At 34.5% G+C, this 18,669-nt stretch overlaps 1 protein-coding gene across 6 annotated transcripts in view; it reads left to right on the top strand.

Annotated features, from left to right (window-relative positions):
* Positions 1-18,669, top strand: part of RPGRIP1L (RPGRIP1 like) — a 95,487-nt gene that overhangs the window by 25,776 nt on the left and 51,042 nt on the right. For all 6 annotated transcript variants that reach the window (XM_055553631.1, XM_055553630.1, XM_055553629.1 and 3 more), the window contains exons 8-14: positions 767-913; positions 2,237-2,310; positions 7,943-8,082; positions 12,964-13,070; positions 13,295-13,345; positions 14,011-14,190; positions 14,735-14,852. In XM_055553631.1, the coding sequence (XP_055409606.1) occupies positions 767-913; positions 2,237-2,310; positions 7,943-8,082; positions 12,964-13,070; positions 13,295-13,345; positions 14,011-14,190; positions 14,735-14,852 (817 nt within the window). The remainder of the gene's footprint in view (positions 1-766; positions 914-2,236; positions 2,311-7,942; positions 8,083-12,963; positions 13,071-13,294; positions 13,346-14,010; positions 14,191-14,734; positions 14,853-18,669) is intronic.

Here is an 18,669-nt window from a genome sequence, read left to right as displayed (position 1 = left end):
AACTCAAGGGTCTCAATATCCATGTTTCTTTTAAAAATTTGAAGAACTTCAGTAGAACTTTAATGATTTAAATTAGCAGAGGAGGCATTACGTGTTATGGTCATATAGACTCTATGAAAAGACTTTAGTGTAATCACCTTTTTTATTTCTAAAAGAAGTATGTGGCATTTAAGTATATAAAACTGAATTTAAAACATTCATAAGTAGATCAATTTTTGAAATGAAGACTTCAGTATCTATTTTACGAAATTGAAATTCATAATTGTATTAAAATTAGAAGCTAACCTTCCAAAGCTGTTTATCTGGTGTGGTAACAAATCTTTTCAGTTTGAGTATTTGTGATCAGAATTTATTTTTAACCCATGCAGCAGCATTTTTAAGACAGCATTTCCAACCACTGCATCCACAGTGAAATGAAAGAAAAAAAAATTATCTGTTAAAACTAAGTTACTCACTGGCCACTATCAACAAGTCAAAAAACTAGGAAAAAATAAAATAAAGGACAAAACCAGACTGCATCGTGTGACTCTGTGCTAAAATATTTTCTTCCTCATGAAACCCTTTGGCCAAGACTACCTTGTATGGAGACATTATACATATTGTATAGTAGCACATTAATACAATAGCACATATACAGTGTTGGTAAGATAAAGAATAAACTGTGTAACATGAGCTTCTGGAGTAAATTCATTTTTTGGAGTGGTAATCATTCATTCAAAGCAGAATCCAAAAATAGTTTTGAAAGGATTTTCTTTTTGTTTTTTAGAAGCAAAAAACTCTCCGGATCAGCCATGATGCCTTAATGGCAAATGGAGATGAGCTAAATCTGCAACTTAAAGAACAACGTTTAAAATGCTGCAGTCTTGAGAAACAGTTACGTTCCATGACATTTTCTGAAAGAAGAATAGAAGAGGTAAGCTCCTAAAATATTTAGCCATTCGTTGCATTAAAACTTGTCTGTAACTGTTTTGAAAAAGTCAAATAGAGACATTTTAAATATTATATTGACTTCAGAATCCTAAACTACATCCATGGCACTTTGAGCACACCCAGTAATATGTGCATGGCAAATCGGTACTTAACAATACTTACAAATGTGCTGAGATCCACTGTGTATCTAAAGGGTTAAGGATCCTTGAGGAAAGAAAAACCATGGCTTTTTTTAACCATGACATTTTTAAACGGATACCAGATTACCTGAGGAATATAACTTAACAATCAATCTTAACAGCTTATTAGTCATTTGAGATGTCAGAACAATTATAGGAATATATCTGTCTCTAAGGAGGAGAATGTTCTGCCGTACAGTGTCAGCAATTTTGAGAAATTATTTTTTTTCTAAGTTGTTTAAAAACTCATCTTCCTACTCATGTTGCTTCTCATGTTCCCCAGCTAGCACAATCTTTCTGTAGTCTGATAACCTTGTCCTTAAAGAGAATGGAAATGAAATAAGATGCCTACTTTCTCTTGTCATCTTGGAAGAATCTTTTACAGTGTCTCATACTGGCATCAAAAGAGAATTTTGAGAAGGGAATGAATTTTAAGAGTACTCTGATCCATGGGAAAAGGTTGTAACAACAAAATACACTGGTGAATTAAACTGAATACTAGAAATAAATTCAGAAAGCTACGTTTTAGTCATCAATATATAATTGTTGGCCTACATTTATTTCTAAAAATATTATTCATTTATACATTGGGATAAAGCAAGGTATATAGTTTAATTTGTTCAGTCATTTGAAAGATGTACTACTGTTTCTTTGTAAATTCCAGGTAACATGAGAAATTGTGTGTTCAGAGTAAGTAGTGACTGACACAGTTTGTTTGAACCACAAACCAAAAGAAAGCTTAATCCTTTAATTTTGGGAGGGGAGGAATTGGAAATTTATACAAAATGAATATAATGATGGAATCCATCAGGGAGGAGAGTAAAAAAATATTATGTTTCCCCAAACCTAATAGCAAGCTTTTAACACATCCTTTATTGAGTTTTGGCACATGTTGCCATAAAGCAGTGCTTACGTTCTTAGTAAATTAAAACAGAAATATTAATTTCATGTTTACTTAACAACTTGGAGAAAACTGATGCTAAATTAGATACAGACAATATACGTGGTCTAGCTCACGGCTGCAATGTAGAAATCAAGACTGAAACATGTTTGTCTCCTCGTATGTTTTTGTTTTATATCCCTAGGTGGTTTTATATACTTAGTGTGTAATTTTCTTTTCATTTCAGCTGCAGGATAGAATTAGTGATTTAGAAAAGGAGCGGGAACTTTTAAAGGAAAACTATGATAAACTTTATAACAGGTAAATCATGATTCCATGTGTTCTCTCCTTCTCTTGTTTGAGATCTTTTCTATCAAAACACTGAATGTCAGAAAACCTAATATTGATGAAAGAATTAGCCACAGCTGATTGCAAGAAATCTATACATGTGACAAAAGAAAAATAAGCTTTTTTTAAGGGATTGGTAATAAGTTCTTGAACCTGAACAGCAGTCTGTTACTAAGAAAACCATCACTTTGTTGTCAGTAATAACTGCTCTCATTTCTTGAACACAGACTGCAAGTTTGCAGGCACTGTGATAAGTACTCTGCTTATGCATTGTTATAAATTCCTTACAACAACTTGGAAATGCAGGTATTGTTCATGCCCACTTTGGAGAAATTGAAAATAAAATAGAATTAGGTAAATTTACCTGAGTTCTTAAAGCTATGAAGTAATAGAGATCATATTTGAACCTCTCTTGGTCTCTTCAAGCCCTTGTTTGTTCTGCTGGGCTGCCCAGCCTGTTAGCTGAGCCTAATTCCATTGATGAGAAGTAAATGTGTTAGTTTTTTCTGGTTCTTAAAAAGAGAAACACCGCATCTTTATCCTAAGATGTATTTTAGAGAGCTGCTTTCCTTTTTTTTTTTTTAAATCTGCTTCATAATTATGGTATTTTAAAAACTAATCCTTTCTAGTAATGTTAGAAACAAAATTCTGCTCCACAACTCTGTTTAATTAAGTGATACACACGTGTGTGTACTTATAAGTCTGTTCTATGTATGATACCGATAAGTGATAAATACAGATTTACATGTAAGTAAATTTTGTATATATTGACATATATATTTATGTTAGAGCTGATACTCAACAGTTGCTTCTAATTGGTCACATTCTGAAACATCAGAAAATAGCTATCTGATCTACAGATATAGCTTTAACTTTTTAACTGGGTTTTGTTTGATATGTTTTGTAAGCTAAATTTACATCTTACAAATTAAACAAGTAGCAAGGAGAGGCTTTTATTTTGGTTTACTTTGAGAAGATACCTAAATTAATGTGACATGTCATTGTGTAGTATCACCTGCGTTGCTTATCCTAGTGTTAATTATCTTTGCACAGTGGCTTATTATATTAAAGGTTACCAGTAGCAGGTTCAAACATCAAAGTAACATCCTGGGCTCTCCAGCAAGGACAGACTGGCTAAAACTCTTTATGTGAAATTTCCCTTGGACCCCCTTCCAGATCATGTGGCCCTAGTGCTTTGTTCTGGTCCCACTCTCATCAGCCCTGATTAATTTTATGTAAAGCATTTATTATCCTATTTTATCTGTCTCTACAGAATAATGCATAGGTTTATATTGATATATGCCTGTTTGGTAGTTGTATGTTTGAAATCTTAAAATTTCATTGTATAGATCACACAATCACCATATAATATGGCAGAGAAAATGTTATCCCCATATCTTATAAATGAGGGAATTAAGACTCAAGAAAAATTAAGAAACCTGTAGAGTCAGTTTCAGCATTGCTGAAACCCCAGTATAAGACTAGAATCCATTTCTTCTGAATCTGAAACTTGACTTTTTTTTCCCTATGTCTATCTCTCTGATTTTAATTGCAATGGAAAATTATATGTGCAAGAGGGAAACATTCATGGAATAATAGAACTCTCATAGATTTTGAAATTTTTATTAATTTATAAATATTTATCTTAACTTCTTATAATTTCAAGTAATTTAACATGAACTTAATACATGTGTATAAGTGCCATTTGGTCATTACTTTTACATTTTCTACTCCCCTTCAGTGTGAGAATTTACTGAATATACTTTCTTGTAATAAAAAACATTAAACTTTGTTGGGAATAATGCATAAATGACATTTTAAGAAAGGCATGTTTTTCTCAGAGTTTATCATCATGAAATTTATCTTTCCATATTAGAAGGTGATCTAAGAGTGTAAATCTGACTTTGGAGGGTTTATTTTAGTGTTTTGTGCTTGAGCAACCTTTTTTTCCCTGCCACATTAAAAATAGACTTCATTATGCTGCTTACACTTGAATTTTGTGTGAAGTGTGTAGAAGTAAATGGGTATAATGAGTGTCAAAACATTTGCGTCAAAAAAAAATGTCACTTAGGGACAAAATCCAGCAAGCACACATGATAGCAAATAGGACTATAAAATTCTCTAATACAGTTTTTTAAATATATAATGTGTTTTCAGAAGCATAGTTGAAAAAACACTACAAAAATCAACATCCTCGCCAGGATTCTTTACAGCTCTTGGATTTCATGGCAGTGTTATTCATCATTGCCAAAAAGTAAGGCTCATCACAAACTACATATATTCCCTGTTTGGTTAGTCATAGTGATAGCATGTTTTTAAGAGGGGAGCATTTGTTTGTTATTCAGAATTGGCTGGTTTTCAGTAGAAAAATGTGATGTGCAGATTGCATTCTCATCTTCCTTTTCAAATGGTATTTTGAATGTGTTTATTACTTGACATATGACATATTAGAGAATCATCTGGTAAGATAAAATCTTCATGCTAGTATTTGGTATGAGCCATTTTTAATATGTTATAATATTTTTGATACTTTGCCAAGCAATGAGTATAACTTTAAGAAATGTTCATTAAAATTTTTTGCAATTAAATCTTTTTATTTGGTCAGAGAGAAAAGCTATACTATAATATAGTAAAGCTGTGTCCCATTTTTGAAGTTAGTATATAGTTTTAGGGTAATGCAGCTGATGAATGCAATAGTCCCTCAACTATAATGTATATCAGTAACCTGAAAACAGTGAAATGGAGGTTTCACCCCCGCTGTGAAACCTCCCCACCTGCCCTTGTCCCTCGCCCCCAACACCATTCAATTCAGATTCAGCCAATTTGAGTTTTGAATCCAGAGACTCTCTTAAAGGTGATTCTAAGGTATTAACTCCTGAGAGACACTCATCCAATGCATATTTAAAAGAAGAGTTGGTCCAGTTTCTGAAGATGATAGTAACCATTTTAAGAATTGAATGATTCAAGTTTTTACAACGTGATAGTCATCTAATATCCAAAATTTAAGGGCATGCCGCTGACCATCCATAGAGTCTCTGTGTTCTATTTCTGTAAATCAAACACCTGACCCCCTATAATCTTCTAAGAAACATGGAAGCTCAAATGATCCTAAATGAGCCCTTTGTGCTTCTCAGAAATCAAACTGGGTACATTGGGGCAATCATTTTTCCTTTAGTAAGTGAAATATCCCCATGTTAATATGCATTTAATTTCCATTAGGCCTAACTAAGGTACCTATGGATTTCCTTATGGAGGATTAGAGCTTATTCTTCCCTATCTCTCTCATTAGGATACCCTTGAACATTGGAATAAAAGGAATTCCTTCTGTAAGAAAAAAGACTTTAGGGTAGAGGTGAATTCTTCAGCTCTTTTTTTTTTAATCTTACCATGTTGTTGATCAAGGGTGTGTACTTACAGTATGCTGACCCATGACTGCCAGTGGACATGCCAGTGACCACAGGAACCAATGGGCATTCCATTGCAGATGGATTCTTTATCACTCCAGCAACATAATGTAACAATGAAATGTGCACAAAGACCAACTATGATCGCTTCCTCAGTTGTCACTGTAGGCAATGTACAAAAACATTTTCATGAATAAAGGGTTCTCAAAGACTGTTCACATATGCAGATTTAATCATGTACACAGCCTCTACAAAGAAAATGGAGCCAGATGTGGTTTACCATTTATAGTTACACAGATGGCTCCAGGCATAGAGGAATACAGTGAATTCAAAAGGAATTCCTCATGAAACTCCAGTGGAATGTAATCCTAAATTTAGAGGGAAGATAGCAGTGGACTAAATTCAGAGTGACTTATGCTGATTTACACTAGTATTTTGTGGGTTTGGAAAAACCAGGCTGCTAAATTGTTCTTAATTTAAACACATACAGCTTCTGATGTTTCTGCCAGATTAACTGTTGGTGATCTTTTTGCTGGTACTAATGCTATTGGAATACTACTGTTTCTAATTTTTAGCAGCTGATATAATGTATGGTTGTGCCTATTTCATCATGCTAATTTTTTTTTCTGGGTAGTACATGTTTTTAATAATATAAAACACACACACACATGCATACACACATATACACTCAACGTATATGCATATTTTTGTATGTATTTGGTATACATAATTTGACCAGACATGGAAATATATTTGTGTAAAAAAATGAAAATGTAAGGGGATATTCTTTACTTCAGTATTTAAAGTACATATTTGGATTTCATTTAAACCTAGGTAACTCTACCTTTGATAAAATTAACATGAAACATTGATATATCAAATCCATGTATTTTTTTAAGATTCCATATGTGAAATGAGAATACTGACAGAAAAAACAGATGTCATATTTAGAGAAACTTCTAGAATTCTATTTATTTTTAAGGTCATGTTATTTTAAATGCAATAAAAACATTCAAACTGTAAAATAAATACACAGTTTTTTGTTCTTTTGAAAGATATGCCTCCCATAAAAGTATCTCTTTTGGAAAAAACCTCAGACTAGCTGAGGGGGAGCAACATTTACGGCAATTTTCAGTAACAAGTTTCGGCAATTTTCAGTAACAAGTTTCTTTTCCATTTGTTTCATCATCAGTTCAAAACCAGATTTAGTAAATTTCTGCTTCCTTTACTGGGTTTAAAAATAAGTAGAAGGGTCAAAGCTGCTGATAATTATTCAGTCATATCAAGCCTCACAGATAATAGTTTTCTGCTGAAATACAAATCAAGATCAGTTTTTCCAAAACCTGGTTATCACCTGGGGAACTTTATAAAACTATGAATTCCTGGGCCCCAGGATCTGCATTTTTAACCTAGCACCAGTGTTTTAGGCCAGTGTTTGGAAACCAGGGACCTAAACAAATGTTTACTGTATACCTTCTGTATACTGCTTGGTTATTTTGCAGCTGATTCTTCCAGTGTCCTGTGTCTGATCATTAGCAGATTTTCATGATAGTTTAAACTGCTACTTTTATTAATGAATAATAATTCTATCTGTAACATTATTATCAAGGTCCTTTCATTGGGTTCTCACCCCAATCATGTGTAACAATGTAAAACTGGTTGTTCTTAGCCTGCTGCTGTTTGCTTTTTAGGAAAAAAACTATATGATCACTGCTGTTTAATATCAGAATTGCCATCATCTTGTGGATATGTTTTTATCACAGACTCTTTAAAAGTTCAAGCTCTAGAATTAACGATCAGGTGGAGAGTCCCATTTCTCTGTATTAAGAGGGTGCATTCGTGGGAGAGGATGGTTTTGTCTGAGGTCTACTGCTGAGGTTTGGAATTGTGGATTCCTCTGGACTATGTACAGTATCTGAATTCCTTTAGTAGTCCCACAAAAGCTGCACACTGCCAACTTTTCTGACTTTAGAGCTCTAAATTAAGGCCAGTTCCTTTGCTCATCCCACAAACTCTTTCATGTTCCCTAACCGCAGCCTGAGAAAGGCGCCTTGGTTTCAACAGCAGCAGACCAGCATATGTTTACTTAATTCCTAAGACATGATGACAGTGGTCTCTGTGCCACTAAAAGCTTTTCTCTTTATTATTTTCGGTTGACGCTGATTTCCAAGCTTTCCCTGCCTGTCACGTGTGTCTTGCAGTGCCTTCAGTGCCGCCCATGAAGAGCAATGGAAGTTAAAGGAACAGCAGCTGAAAATACAGATTGCTCAACTCGAGACAGCCTTAAAATCCGATTTAACAGACAAAACTGAAATCCTTGACAGATTAAAAACTGAAAGAGGTACATATGAAATGACTACTGACTTACTCATTTCGGACATGCATGTTATTCATCGTTATTCACTGACTTGATAAGTACTCATTGTGGTGCCTGTTGCTTTGCCAGGCACCTTGCTGCGTACTGAGGACACAGCCGGTATGAAGAGTCATTCGCTTTTATGAGTTTAGTGCTTGCTGCAAATTTCCCTTTACTCAGCTTAGCATACATGCCAAACAAATTAGTTTTCCTCAGAGTTACTCTTGTTCAGGTTGTCTTTAGTTTGTTTAATTTTCCTAAATTTATTCAACTCAACAAGTGCTGATTGAGCACCAGTATGTGCTAGGCACTATTCTAAGTTCCAGGGATCCAGCAAGGAATAAAACAAAGACCTAGTCCTCATGCAGCATAAATTTGAGAGGGAGAAACTGATAGTAATTAAATAAATATGCAGTACATCAGGTGGTGGCAAGTGCAAAGGGGGAAAAAAATGGCAGTGGAAGACAGCCGAGAAGGGCGGAAGTCTCTCTTGGCTGTTTTTGATCTGGCAGACAAGGAAGACCTCTCTAATAGTGAAATGTCGAATTCTACTCTGTGACAGAGAACTTAAGTACAGAAGCCTTGTCAAGATGTCCCTGCTAAAATAATAATCATTAATAAGTTACACTTTATGAGTCCCAGATCTCACCCTTGTTGTCTCATAGAAGTAAAATAATTTATACTAAAGTAGATGTCTGCTCTACTATCTTATACACACGTATACTCACAAATGCACAACCAGGAAAGTGAATTATTTGCTCCAAGTGTTGTACGTGTTTGCTCATCTGCTAGATAAACCCACTGATGAAGGTTGCTCCTTTTGAACATTTGCAATTCAGTTGCTTGAGAACATTTAAATGTTTAATACAGACTCAGTTAAAAAAAACAATTACATATCTAGGCAGTATTCTCTATATTGATTTAGATCACACTGCCATATTTTGTTAACTCTAAGAAAGTTTTTTTTCCCATTTTAATATCTCTGAATTTGGGAAGCATCTTTTTAGCATCATTAAAAAGGTGATAACATTTTTTTTAATTATGGTCTGATTTTTTTTTAGCATTTTAAGAACTCTGAAATTGGAGCACATCTTGTAATCAATGGGGTGTTAATCTCAATGAAATATATATGCAGTATTTATATTTACCAAGGGGTTAAATTTGATAGCAGATGGTTTCTGAATTTTTTCCTAGAAGATTGTGAGTAGAATAAAATGGTGACATGATTTCTGACTGGGTGGATATTTTAAAGTTTCTGCGTCAAAGATATATAATTCCTGATTGTAATGTGTAGCATTTTATACCTAACAGAGTGCTTTGTTTAGTAGTTGCTCAATAAAGTCTTCCACCAAAGTAGTTCTCTATATTTCCTCTCTTTTCGTTCTAAAGGAAAAAGAAATGAAATAAACCTTTCTCCTTTGCTTTCTGTTCTTCCCTAGATACCAAAATTTCCAAACTCTCATCTTTTCACATTTACATTGTTCTCTGGAAAGAAACTCTTAAGAGGATAGAATCTTAGTGGTCTTTTGTTGTTGTTGTTAAGACAACCTATTTATTGCTGTTAGATTAATTCTGGGGGTTCTTATAAATTTTTAAAACAGCAATTGCTAAGTTATTTTAATGCAACTAGTGCATTCCTTATCTTTTTTTCTTACTGGTTCTTAAGTCTTTTCAGATTTTTTAAATAATGAAAATAACTCATGTGCATTATTAAAAAAGAGTCCAATAAACAAAAAAATTTCTTCTAAAAGTCACTCAATCCCACAACCCACAAAATAATCACTATTATTTATATATGTCTTTCCAGAGTTGTTTCTATATGTATACATGTAATTTAATGTGCTTTTTAAAAAAGTGTATGTGTAAATCCACATCATCATTCATAATGGCTGTCATAGTTTTCCAGTGTGAGGATCTGCCATAGACAGTTTAACAGCCGTCTATTGATGAATTTTTAAATAGCTTCAGCATTTTTAAGTATCATGAACATCTTTCTGCACAGATCTTTACACATTTATCCAATTATTTGCTTAAGAAAAATTGCTAGAACCAAATCTGTTTTTTTTTTTTAGTGCCACTGTTATTTTAGTTATTTTTGCTTGAATACCTGAAATTTACAGTTCTACTAGTTTCAAGTTTTTGTTTCTTTGTGAAAATGTTCAGATAGATTATAAGAAAAATAATACAGCCTTTAAACAATTTTTTCCAGGAAGTATTAAACCAAAAATTGAATTTATCTATTTAAGGAAACCTTTTAATATTTAGAAAATTCCTTTTTGTATTACAGATTTTGAAATTGTTTCATTTTACTTTGAAGTCTCTTCACACATTTACTTTCTTGTGTATCAAGTGTTCTCTGCCAGAAGATGTTTCCCTGGCTTCTTGTAGTCATTCATCTAACTGGCAAATTATTTTTAGAGAATACTCACCTCTTTATTCAAGGTACAAATTAGTTTCAGATTGTGTGAATATGTGGGGGAAGGATATGTAAATGCAGTTTGCATTTGGTTAATGCTTAAATTAACTGCATGTGTTTAAGGGCCTGCTTTTGAAAGTTCCTTTCTATCTTTAGCTGAAATGCATAATTCAGCATAATACATGTGGTTATATTGATCACAGCTGAAGATATTAGCACAAAGGAGCTCTGAAAATTGTTTAGTTGAATTGTTCTCTGCACTCTGCTTATTAATGGTGTGCTTGAAGAACATAATTTTAAAAGAGTGAAATGTTATCTCATTTGAATAAAATGCTGTTTAGCTTAACCTGCTTTTTGTCAAATCATAAGGTGAGGTTATTTTTCATCTTGTACAGAGTGCTTTGATTTTTCATATTATAATTCAGCAAGTCTATTTCCTCTTTGAACTATAACGTCTCTGTACTTTTAAAGTTCCAGGAGTTATATCCCCCAATAAACAGTTTAAGAAAGGAAAAATATAGTAGATAATTCTACATAAAATTCTACAGAGAGAAAGGTTGTTGTTACTCAGTAATACCTTCTCCCATTAATAAATTGTTTTCACACTAAGAAAGCCTTGGTTTTAAAAATAACCAGTGAAGTGGGGACGTGGTTGTTGAAACAAAAGTCAGTAAAGGAAGGAACATTTGAATAAGTTTATTTACACCAGTAGCGTATACCCTGCTCTGAAAAGTTGATAGACCAGAAAAGCTAGAGCACAGAAGTAATATACACTGCATCTGGATGGAGCCGTCCAGATGGAGCAGTCACGTCCTTACACTCTAGGTCCCCCTCAGAACCCCTAAAAGTTTCACTGGCCAGAGAAGGAAATTACATTATCCCTAGGACCTTGGTTTTACATCTTTTTCACTACATTTACCTTCTTTTTGTTACCTAGTCTGGATTTTGTTTTAACCTAATCAACATCAAATAAAGGGTTTCACATTATTGTTTTACTCTCTGACCAAAAAAGCAAATTTATCTCATAATAACTCACATTTATTATTAATCCTAATTTTTAGTTTAGAGATAAATGTATTGTTCACATTGGAAAATTCTTTCATTTAGTTCACCGAATAGTAGCAGTTTCTACTCTAGGATAACCTTTGAACCTTTCATCAATAAGAAAAATATTTACATATTTGATATTTAAATGGTTTCACATACCCTAGGGTAACTTTTCTTCTTAGTTTGCCAGAAATATGTCATATTAAAAGTATTCTAATTTAATCCATTTCTTCTTAACTGTGTGATTTACAGTTTTTGCTTACATGTAGCATTTATGTCTTGGGAACACAAAGCTTTATGAAAGTCAGAAACATCTTTGTATAAAGTGCAGTCAGTGTGCAAATGTATTCATGTAAGAAATTCTTGGCAAATATGTTGATTTCCCTTTTTTTTTTAAGAAAAGGAAACAAAAATGTACAACTTGAGTTGAGGACTTATGATAACCATAAATCTCTGTGAGCAGGATGAAATTAGTAGAGACACTTTGGATGACATGGCTTAGAGTCAGTCCACAGGGAGACAGCAGAGGAGAATACTTGACCACCACAACGATCTCTAGTGGAGAAGACACTTAAGAACATAGGCCTGAAGGATAGATTTGTTAGCTAGCCATTATGCTTTTTTTTAAGTTAAGCATATTTAAGGCAAAGGGTAAAAAATTCGACTCTCTATGGATTTGCTGTCTTCTGTAGCTCTTTCCTATACCCCAGCTTGTGGGTCCTGGTGAATAAGCACATAGGCAAGGGTAACCTATCTCCATCCCATAATGATAGCTCTGAGTCCATGTCCTAATTAATAGCATGAACTCAATGAATAAAGAATGTCCATGAATTATTATTGATACTACCATGCACTGGTTGAGAATCCATTTCTCTCACCTTAACAGAGTTATTAAAAAATGGGGTTGATGATAATTATGGATCCAGAGTTATTATCAGAGAAATTAACTTGTTTTAATTAAAAAAGACCTTATGCTAAATGGGGAAAAGATAACTCAAGAAAGTCAATTTTAAAAACACTAAAAGACACAATTTTTTTTTTTTTGCATGCCTTTCAGGACCCTTAATAAGTAAGTAAAAGTCATAGATTTAGAAACATATTTTCTTAGGTATTTTAGATAGTATGTTCCTTTGAAGTCCCAGAGGCACAATTTCCTTATATTAATACTGTGAACCTCAGTCTTAAGTTTCTGATAAGCCAGTGAATCATATGGTGGACACATGATAGTGTGTGTTTCTTCCTCACTCCCCTGCTGCCTTTGTCTAAGGTGTGAGCTTAATTTCCTCTCTGGCCAGAACAATACTAGCTCAAGCTGGGTGTGTATCACAAGTTAAGTTAATTTAAATGTGTTCTTCTACCTCTTTCTCACTTAACTTTCTAATTGTGTTGACTTTATTTTTAAGACCAAAATGAGAAAATCAGTCAAGAAAATAGACAACTCCAGTTACAGTACCTGGAACAAAAGCAACAACTTGATGAACTTAAAAACCGCATGAAGTTTTACAACCAGGTGAACCATTTTCTTATTTAGGAAATGAACTCCAAATTTTTATCTAACTACTTTATACGTCAAGAAAACACTACCACAAAGCAACAGAATACAAATATACAACTTAGTTTATTAACCCATGGTATCTTGCAGCTTATGCTCCATGAGGGTAATCTACGTAGTTGGAATATCTCTTGTACTTTCCATTAATATCTCATTGTGAGCTTTTACTTACTCTTTTGCAGGAGAGTGATATTAATGCTGATGAATTGAGTGAAGCTCTCCTGCTTATAAAGGTAACTTTCTAAACTTCACCATGAATTTCATGTCTACATATAAGTGTTTCAGCATAATGATGACCCTTATCTGCAGAATGAATTATTCAGGAAAGTGGTCAGGTGACATTTAGTTATAGCATATACATATTTCATAATGACATCAAAATCACATTAAAGTAGACCTCAAAAACTCATGTTTAAAGCACTTTTTCCAACTGTAACAAACATTTCACTTTTCTGTGCCCCACTATAAGACTAATTAACAATTTTCTGTCCTATGAGACCTTGGTGTACCCTATTATCTTAAGTAAAATACTGAATTATACATGTCACCAGAAGACATTTTCCAGTTCTAGAATATTCTGTTACTTATAAGGAGACACAAAAAAATACATTTCTTTTCTTTTAGGTCATCACAGTGTAGATTTTAATCAAATGAAGAAATAGAAATAAATGTACTTGATTCTTTTTTGCATCATGGAGTAATAAACTGTTTTTCTTTTTCTCTGTAATTGTTCCAAATATCTATCCAAATATTGTATTCTATATCAGGACTGCTTTATTCCTAATGGAAAATGAAAATCTATCTGTTTTCAGTTAATGATTTCTTGCTATATCTGTGTTAATTCACAATTACATTTTAGAAACTCTTGTTTTGGTAATAAAACATGTTTTTGTTTTAGGCTCAAAAATCACAAAAAAATGGAGACCTTTCATTTTTAGAAAAAGTAGACAGTAAAATTAATAAAGATCTAGAACGGTCCATCAAAGAGCTGCAAGCAACTCATGCAGAAACAGTGCAAGAACTTGAAAAGACAAGAAACATGTTAATTATGCAACATAAAATTAATAAAGATTATCAGGTACTGTAATACACTAAATCCAGAAGATAGGTTTCCTATAATATTCTACTGATGATTTGCATTTTAAAGCAGTATAATCTACTATCGTCTATTATAATCTATTGTCATGTGTTACCACATGCTGGGAATTTAGCCTTGTAACTGGATACTTAGACTAAAGAGTTCTAAAACAAATAATTTTAAGTCCTTGGTTTTAGAGAGCGAACTGTGGCGATGAATTCCCCCTTTACTAGTGTTAGCACACTCTGCGGCAGAGTTATAGTTTCTCCTAAGGTCCTGCCACAGCCATGTTTATATTAGCTTTTAACTAATGGGAATACCACTCCTTAAAAGGAATCCAGAGTTGTGTGGATTTCACTCCTGATTAATGAACATCGTCAAGCGTAATTTTCTAAACTGTAAGCTCTTTGAAGTCAGGAAACAATGGTTTACAGCTCCTGGTATCCCCAGGATCTAAAAACTGCTTGAATCATAGTTGCTTTAAATTTTTTTTTAAATGGAACAGATCCTAAGTAATGAAGCTTGTTATCTGTATTTTATTTAGATGGAAGTTGAGGCAGTGACCCAGAAGATGGAAAATCTGCAGCAAGATTATGAACTTAAAGTGGAACAGTATGTTCATCTTCTTGATATCCGGGCTGCACGCATCCAGAAACTAGAAGGTACAGTGTGCACAGTTCTTTGTCCATGGTAACTAGAGGAGTGGATTTTTACAACAGTTGAAAATGTCATCCAAGTGTACACTCACAATTTCTTTTTGCTCTTTTTTTCCCCCAATTTATTAATGATAATAGTAATTTACCAGAAAGGCTGATTTTATCTGATACATCTCTACTCAAGAATGCCCTACTGCTTTTTTAATTTGGTTTCACAGGCAAGATTTCAGAGTACTTCATAAAGTACCACAGACTAAATTTAAGCACCTCATTTCTAATTTCTCATGCCTCTCAGCCAAAAAGTCTGCTGCTTGCTCTTGGTCAGATTCATCTCACTCTGGCCCACCACCAGGCCTTTGTCCGCTCCAACTGAACCTCCTTTCTTCTCTCACTCCAAGATATAACCCTTCCCCACTTCAAAATCTAACTCAGTGCATGCCTGTGTCGGGAAGCTGGCTCCCATTACTCCTAGCCACCCCTCTCCTTGAAATGCCCCCACAGTGGTTTGCAGACTTTAGCAAGTAAGAAAATAACATGGGGAACTTGTTTCATAGGTAGCTTCCTGGGCCCTGCTCCTAGAGATCCTGGAGCCTGTGATTCTGTATATTTAGAAATAATTCCAAGCAATTCAAATACAGGGGTAAGACTATACTTTGAAAAAAACTACCTTAGCACTTACCACTTTTGCTCACACATACTCAAGGGACATGGGTTTGGGTGGACTCCGGGAGTTGGTGATGGACAGGGAGGCCTGGCATGCTGCAGTTCATGGGGTCTCAAAGAGTCGGGCATGACTGAGTGACTGAACTGAACTGTACTTAAAAAATATGTTTGGAGATTGTATTATATGTGTTCTTCACCATTGCAGTTTTGCATATTCTCTATGACTACAGTATATAAATTCTCCAATGATAAATACTTTGTCTCTCTTTCATGTTCTCTGCCATGCAGCACTTAAACTCGGTAATCTATGCCAGCAGTAATTTTGCACTCTTAAAGATCACTGAGAATCCAAAAGGCATGAGTTTATATGGGTTATACTTAAGATATTTATCATATTAGAAATTAAAAATGAGAAATTTTAAAAATATTTGTCATGCTAAAATAATAATAATAAACCCATTACATATTTAACATAAATTACAGTATTTATTTTTTAAAAGCTGCATTTTTCATACCAAAGAAACAGTGAGATGAGTGACACTGTTTTAAAGTTTTTAAATTGTTTAACATTTTTGCACGTCTTTTTAGTGTCTGTCTTAATAGAAAACAGCTGGGTTTTTATATCTGCTTCTGCAGTCAATCGGTTATGATATCACACATCCTGTAGATTCTGGGAAACCCTATTATACATTTGTAAGAGAATAAGAATGAGAAAGGCAAATAACATCTTAGTATTATTTTTAAAATAGTTTTAACCTCACAGACCTCCAGAACAGCCTCAGGAACCCTCAAGGGTTCCCAGACCACACTCTGAGAACCACTGCCCTAAGTAGAAGAATTCAATAAATAATCTATCTGACTGAACAGGGTTTCTGAAAGTCAAAGAGCATGTGTTCCTTTTATTTCAAGTAATATTCAATAAAAATTTGCTTAATGAAATTTTCATAACTAACAGGAAGGTCACATAGTTTGAGATGTTCATTCCTTTGAAGTGTCACTAAGTCTTTAGCAATATATTTTATTTGTTTCCTAAATTCATTGATTAATTCCATAAACATGCTCATGTTCCTAACATATCCTAAGCAAAGTGCTAGGCAGTGAGAATACAAATAGGAAAAAAGCTCAAACTCACAAGATGTCAACAAGTAAGTAGACACACTTTACTGTGAAGAGTGTGAAGTTAGGAAAATGAAAAAGCTACCTAGGAAACATTGAGGAGAGAATGCCTGTTTGTATCTGAAGATTCAGGGATGACTCCGCACTGTGGGCTTGGAGTCTTTAATAATGACAGAATTCACCACTAAATAAAAGCAGTGAAAGGCATTCCAGGCAGTAGATGAGGCAGGTAAAAATGCCCCAAAGGTGAAGCACCACCATTGATTTGAGAAACTGCATATGATTTCATCAGTTTGGAATTCAGGATTGGTAAAGGAGGAAAACCTGGAGATACAACTGGAAAGAACCAAATGCTGAAGGCCGTGTTCGCCACCTGCATGAGTTTGAACCTTATTAACCTAGAGAAGCACCAAGGAATCTTTGGGTAGGAAGTAGTACACAAAACCACATTTTGGAAACTATGCTATAGGTTTTGGGAAGAATGAGTAAAATTTGAAGGAATGAAGAAGTTTGGGCTCCATTAATAATCTAGGTAATAAACACTCTGGGTGTAAGTAAGGTAGCATCAGTGGAGATGGAGAAGACAGGGACAGATTTGCTAAAGACTTAGGAAATATTTTTGAATAGCAGTGACCCTACAGATGTGGGGAGCACAAAGCCAAAGAGCAACCTAGGGTGACTCCATGGTATCCAGCTTAGGCAGCTGGATGTAGGCTAACAACATTCACTTGGAATTCAAAGTCCAGAAATAACTCGAAGAGAATATGAGTCATTCTCCTTTAGGTGTATTAAGTTTGATGTGCCTAGAGAGTATCTAGATAGAGGGCTCAGCAAGCCACTTAATGTGTGAGTCTGTTATTTAGGAAAAAAAATCTCAATTAAAAATAGAAATATCGAGTCTTCAGTATATTGATAGTAACAGAAGTCATAAAAGGGGATGGGATTACTAATTATTAGAGATGCAAATAAAAACTACAATGAGGTACCACCTCACAAAAGAGCCATCATCAAAAAGTCTACTAATAACAGGGCTTCCCTGGTCCAGCGGTTAAGACTCTGTGCTCCCAATGCAGGGGGCTCAGATTCAATCCCTGTTCAAGGAACTAGATCCCACATGCTGCAGCTGAAGATCTGCATGCCACAACTAAGACCTCATGCAGCCAAATAAAAAAAAAAATTTGTAAGTCTACAAATAACAAATATTGGAGAGGGTGTGGAGAAAAAGGAATCCTCCCACACTACTGGTGGGAATATAAGTTGGTGCATCCACTATGGAAAACAGTAGGAAGGTTCCTCAGGAAACTAAAAACAGAATCACCGTATGACCCAGCAGTCCCCCTCCTGGGCATAAACACAGACTGAATTATGATTCGAAAAGATATATGCACCCCTGTGCTCACAGTATTACTGTTCACAGTAGCCAAGCCATGGAAACCACCTAAATGTCCATCAGCAGAGGAGCAGATAAAGAAGATGTGGTGCATAGATACAATGGTGTACTGCCCAGTCATAAATGGACAAAAGAATGCCTTTCGCAGCATCCTGGATACAGCTAGAGATTATCACACTAAGTGAACTAAGTCAGAAAGAGAAAGACAAACACCATGCAGCATCACTTATATGTGAAATCTAAAATATGACGCAAACAAACCTGTCTACAAAGCAGAAACAGAATAATAGACGTAGAGAACAGACGCGGTGGCCAAGGGGGAGGGGAGGGGGCAGAAGGGTGGACCAAGAGGTTGGGGATCGTAGATGCAAACTATTACATTTAGAGTGGGAAACCAATGAGGTCCTACTGTATAGCACAAGGAACTGTATCCAGTCTCCTGGGATAAACTGTAGAGAGAAAGAATGTATATATGTGTATACCTGAGTCACTTTGCTATACAGCAGAAATTAGCACAAGATTGTAAGTCAACTATATTTCAATTTAATTAATTAAAAAATAAACAGGGATACAATTACTCATGAAACATAGACTAAAAAACGGATAAAAACAGCCTAGCAAACCAGCAGAGAAACCCTTAAAGAATGAGAAGAG

This window comes from Bubalus kerabau, chromosome 17 (genome assembly GCF_029407905.1).
Source record: "Bubalus kerabau isolate K-KA32 ecotype Philippines breed swamp buffalo chromosome 17, PCC_UOA_SB_1v2, whole genome shotgun sequence".
In the NCBI taxonomy this organism is placed as follows: Eukaryota; Metazoa; Chordata; class Mammalia; order Artiodactyla; family Bovidae; genus Bubalus; species Bubalus kerabau.
The sequence above is the reverse complement of the archived record's forward strand: the minus strand, read 5'-3'. Positions and strand labels throughout refer to the sequence as shown.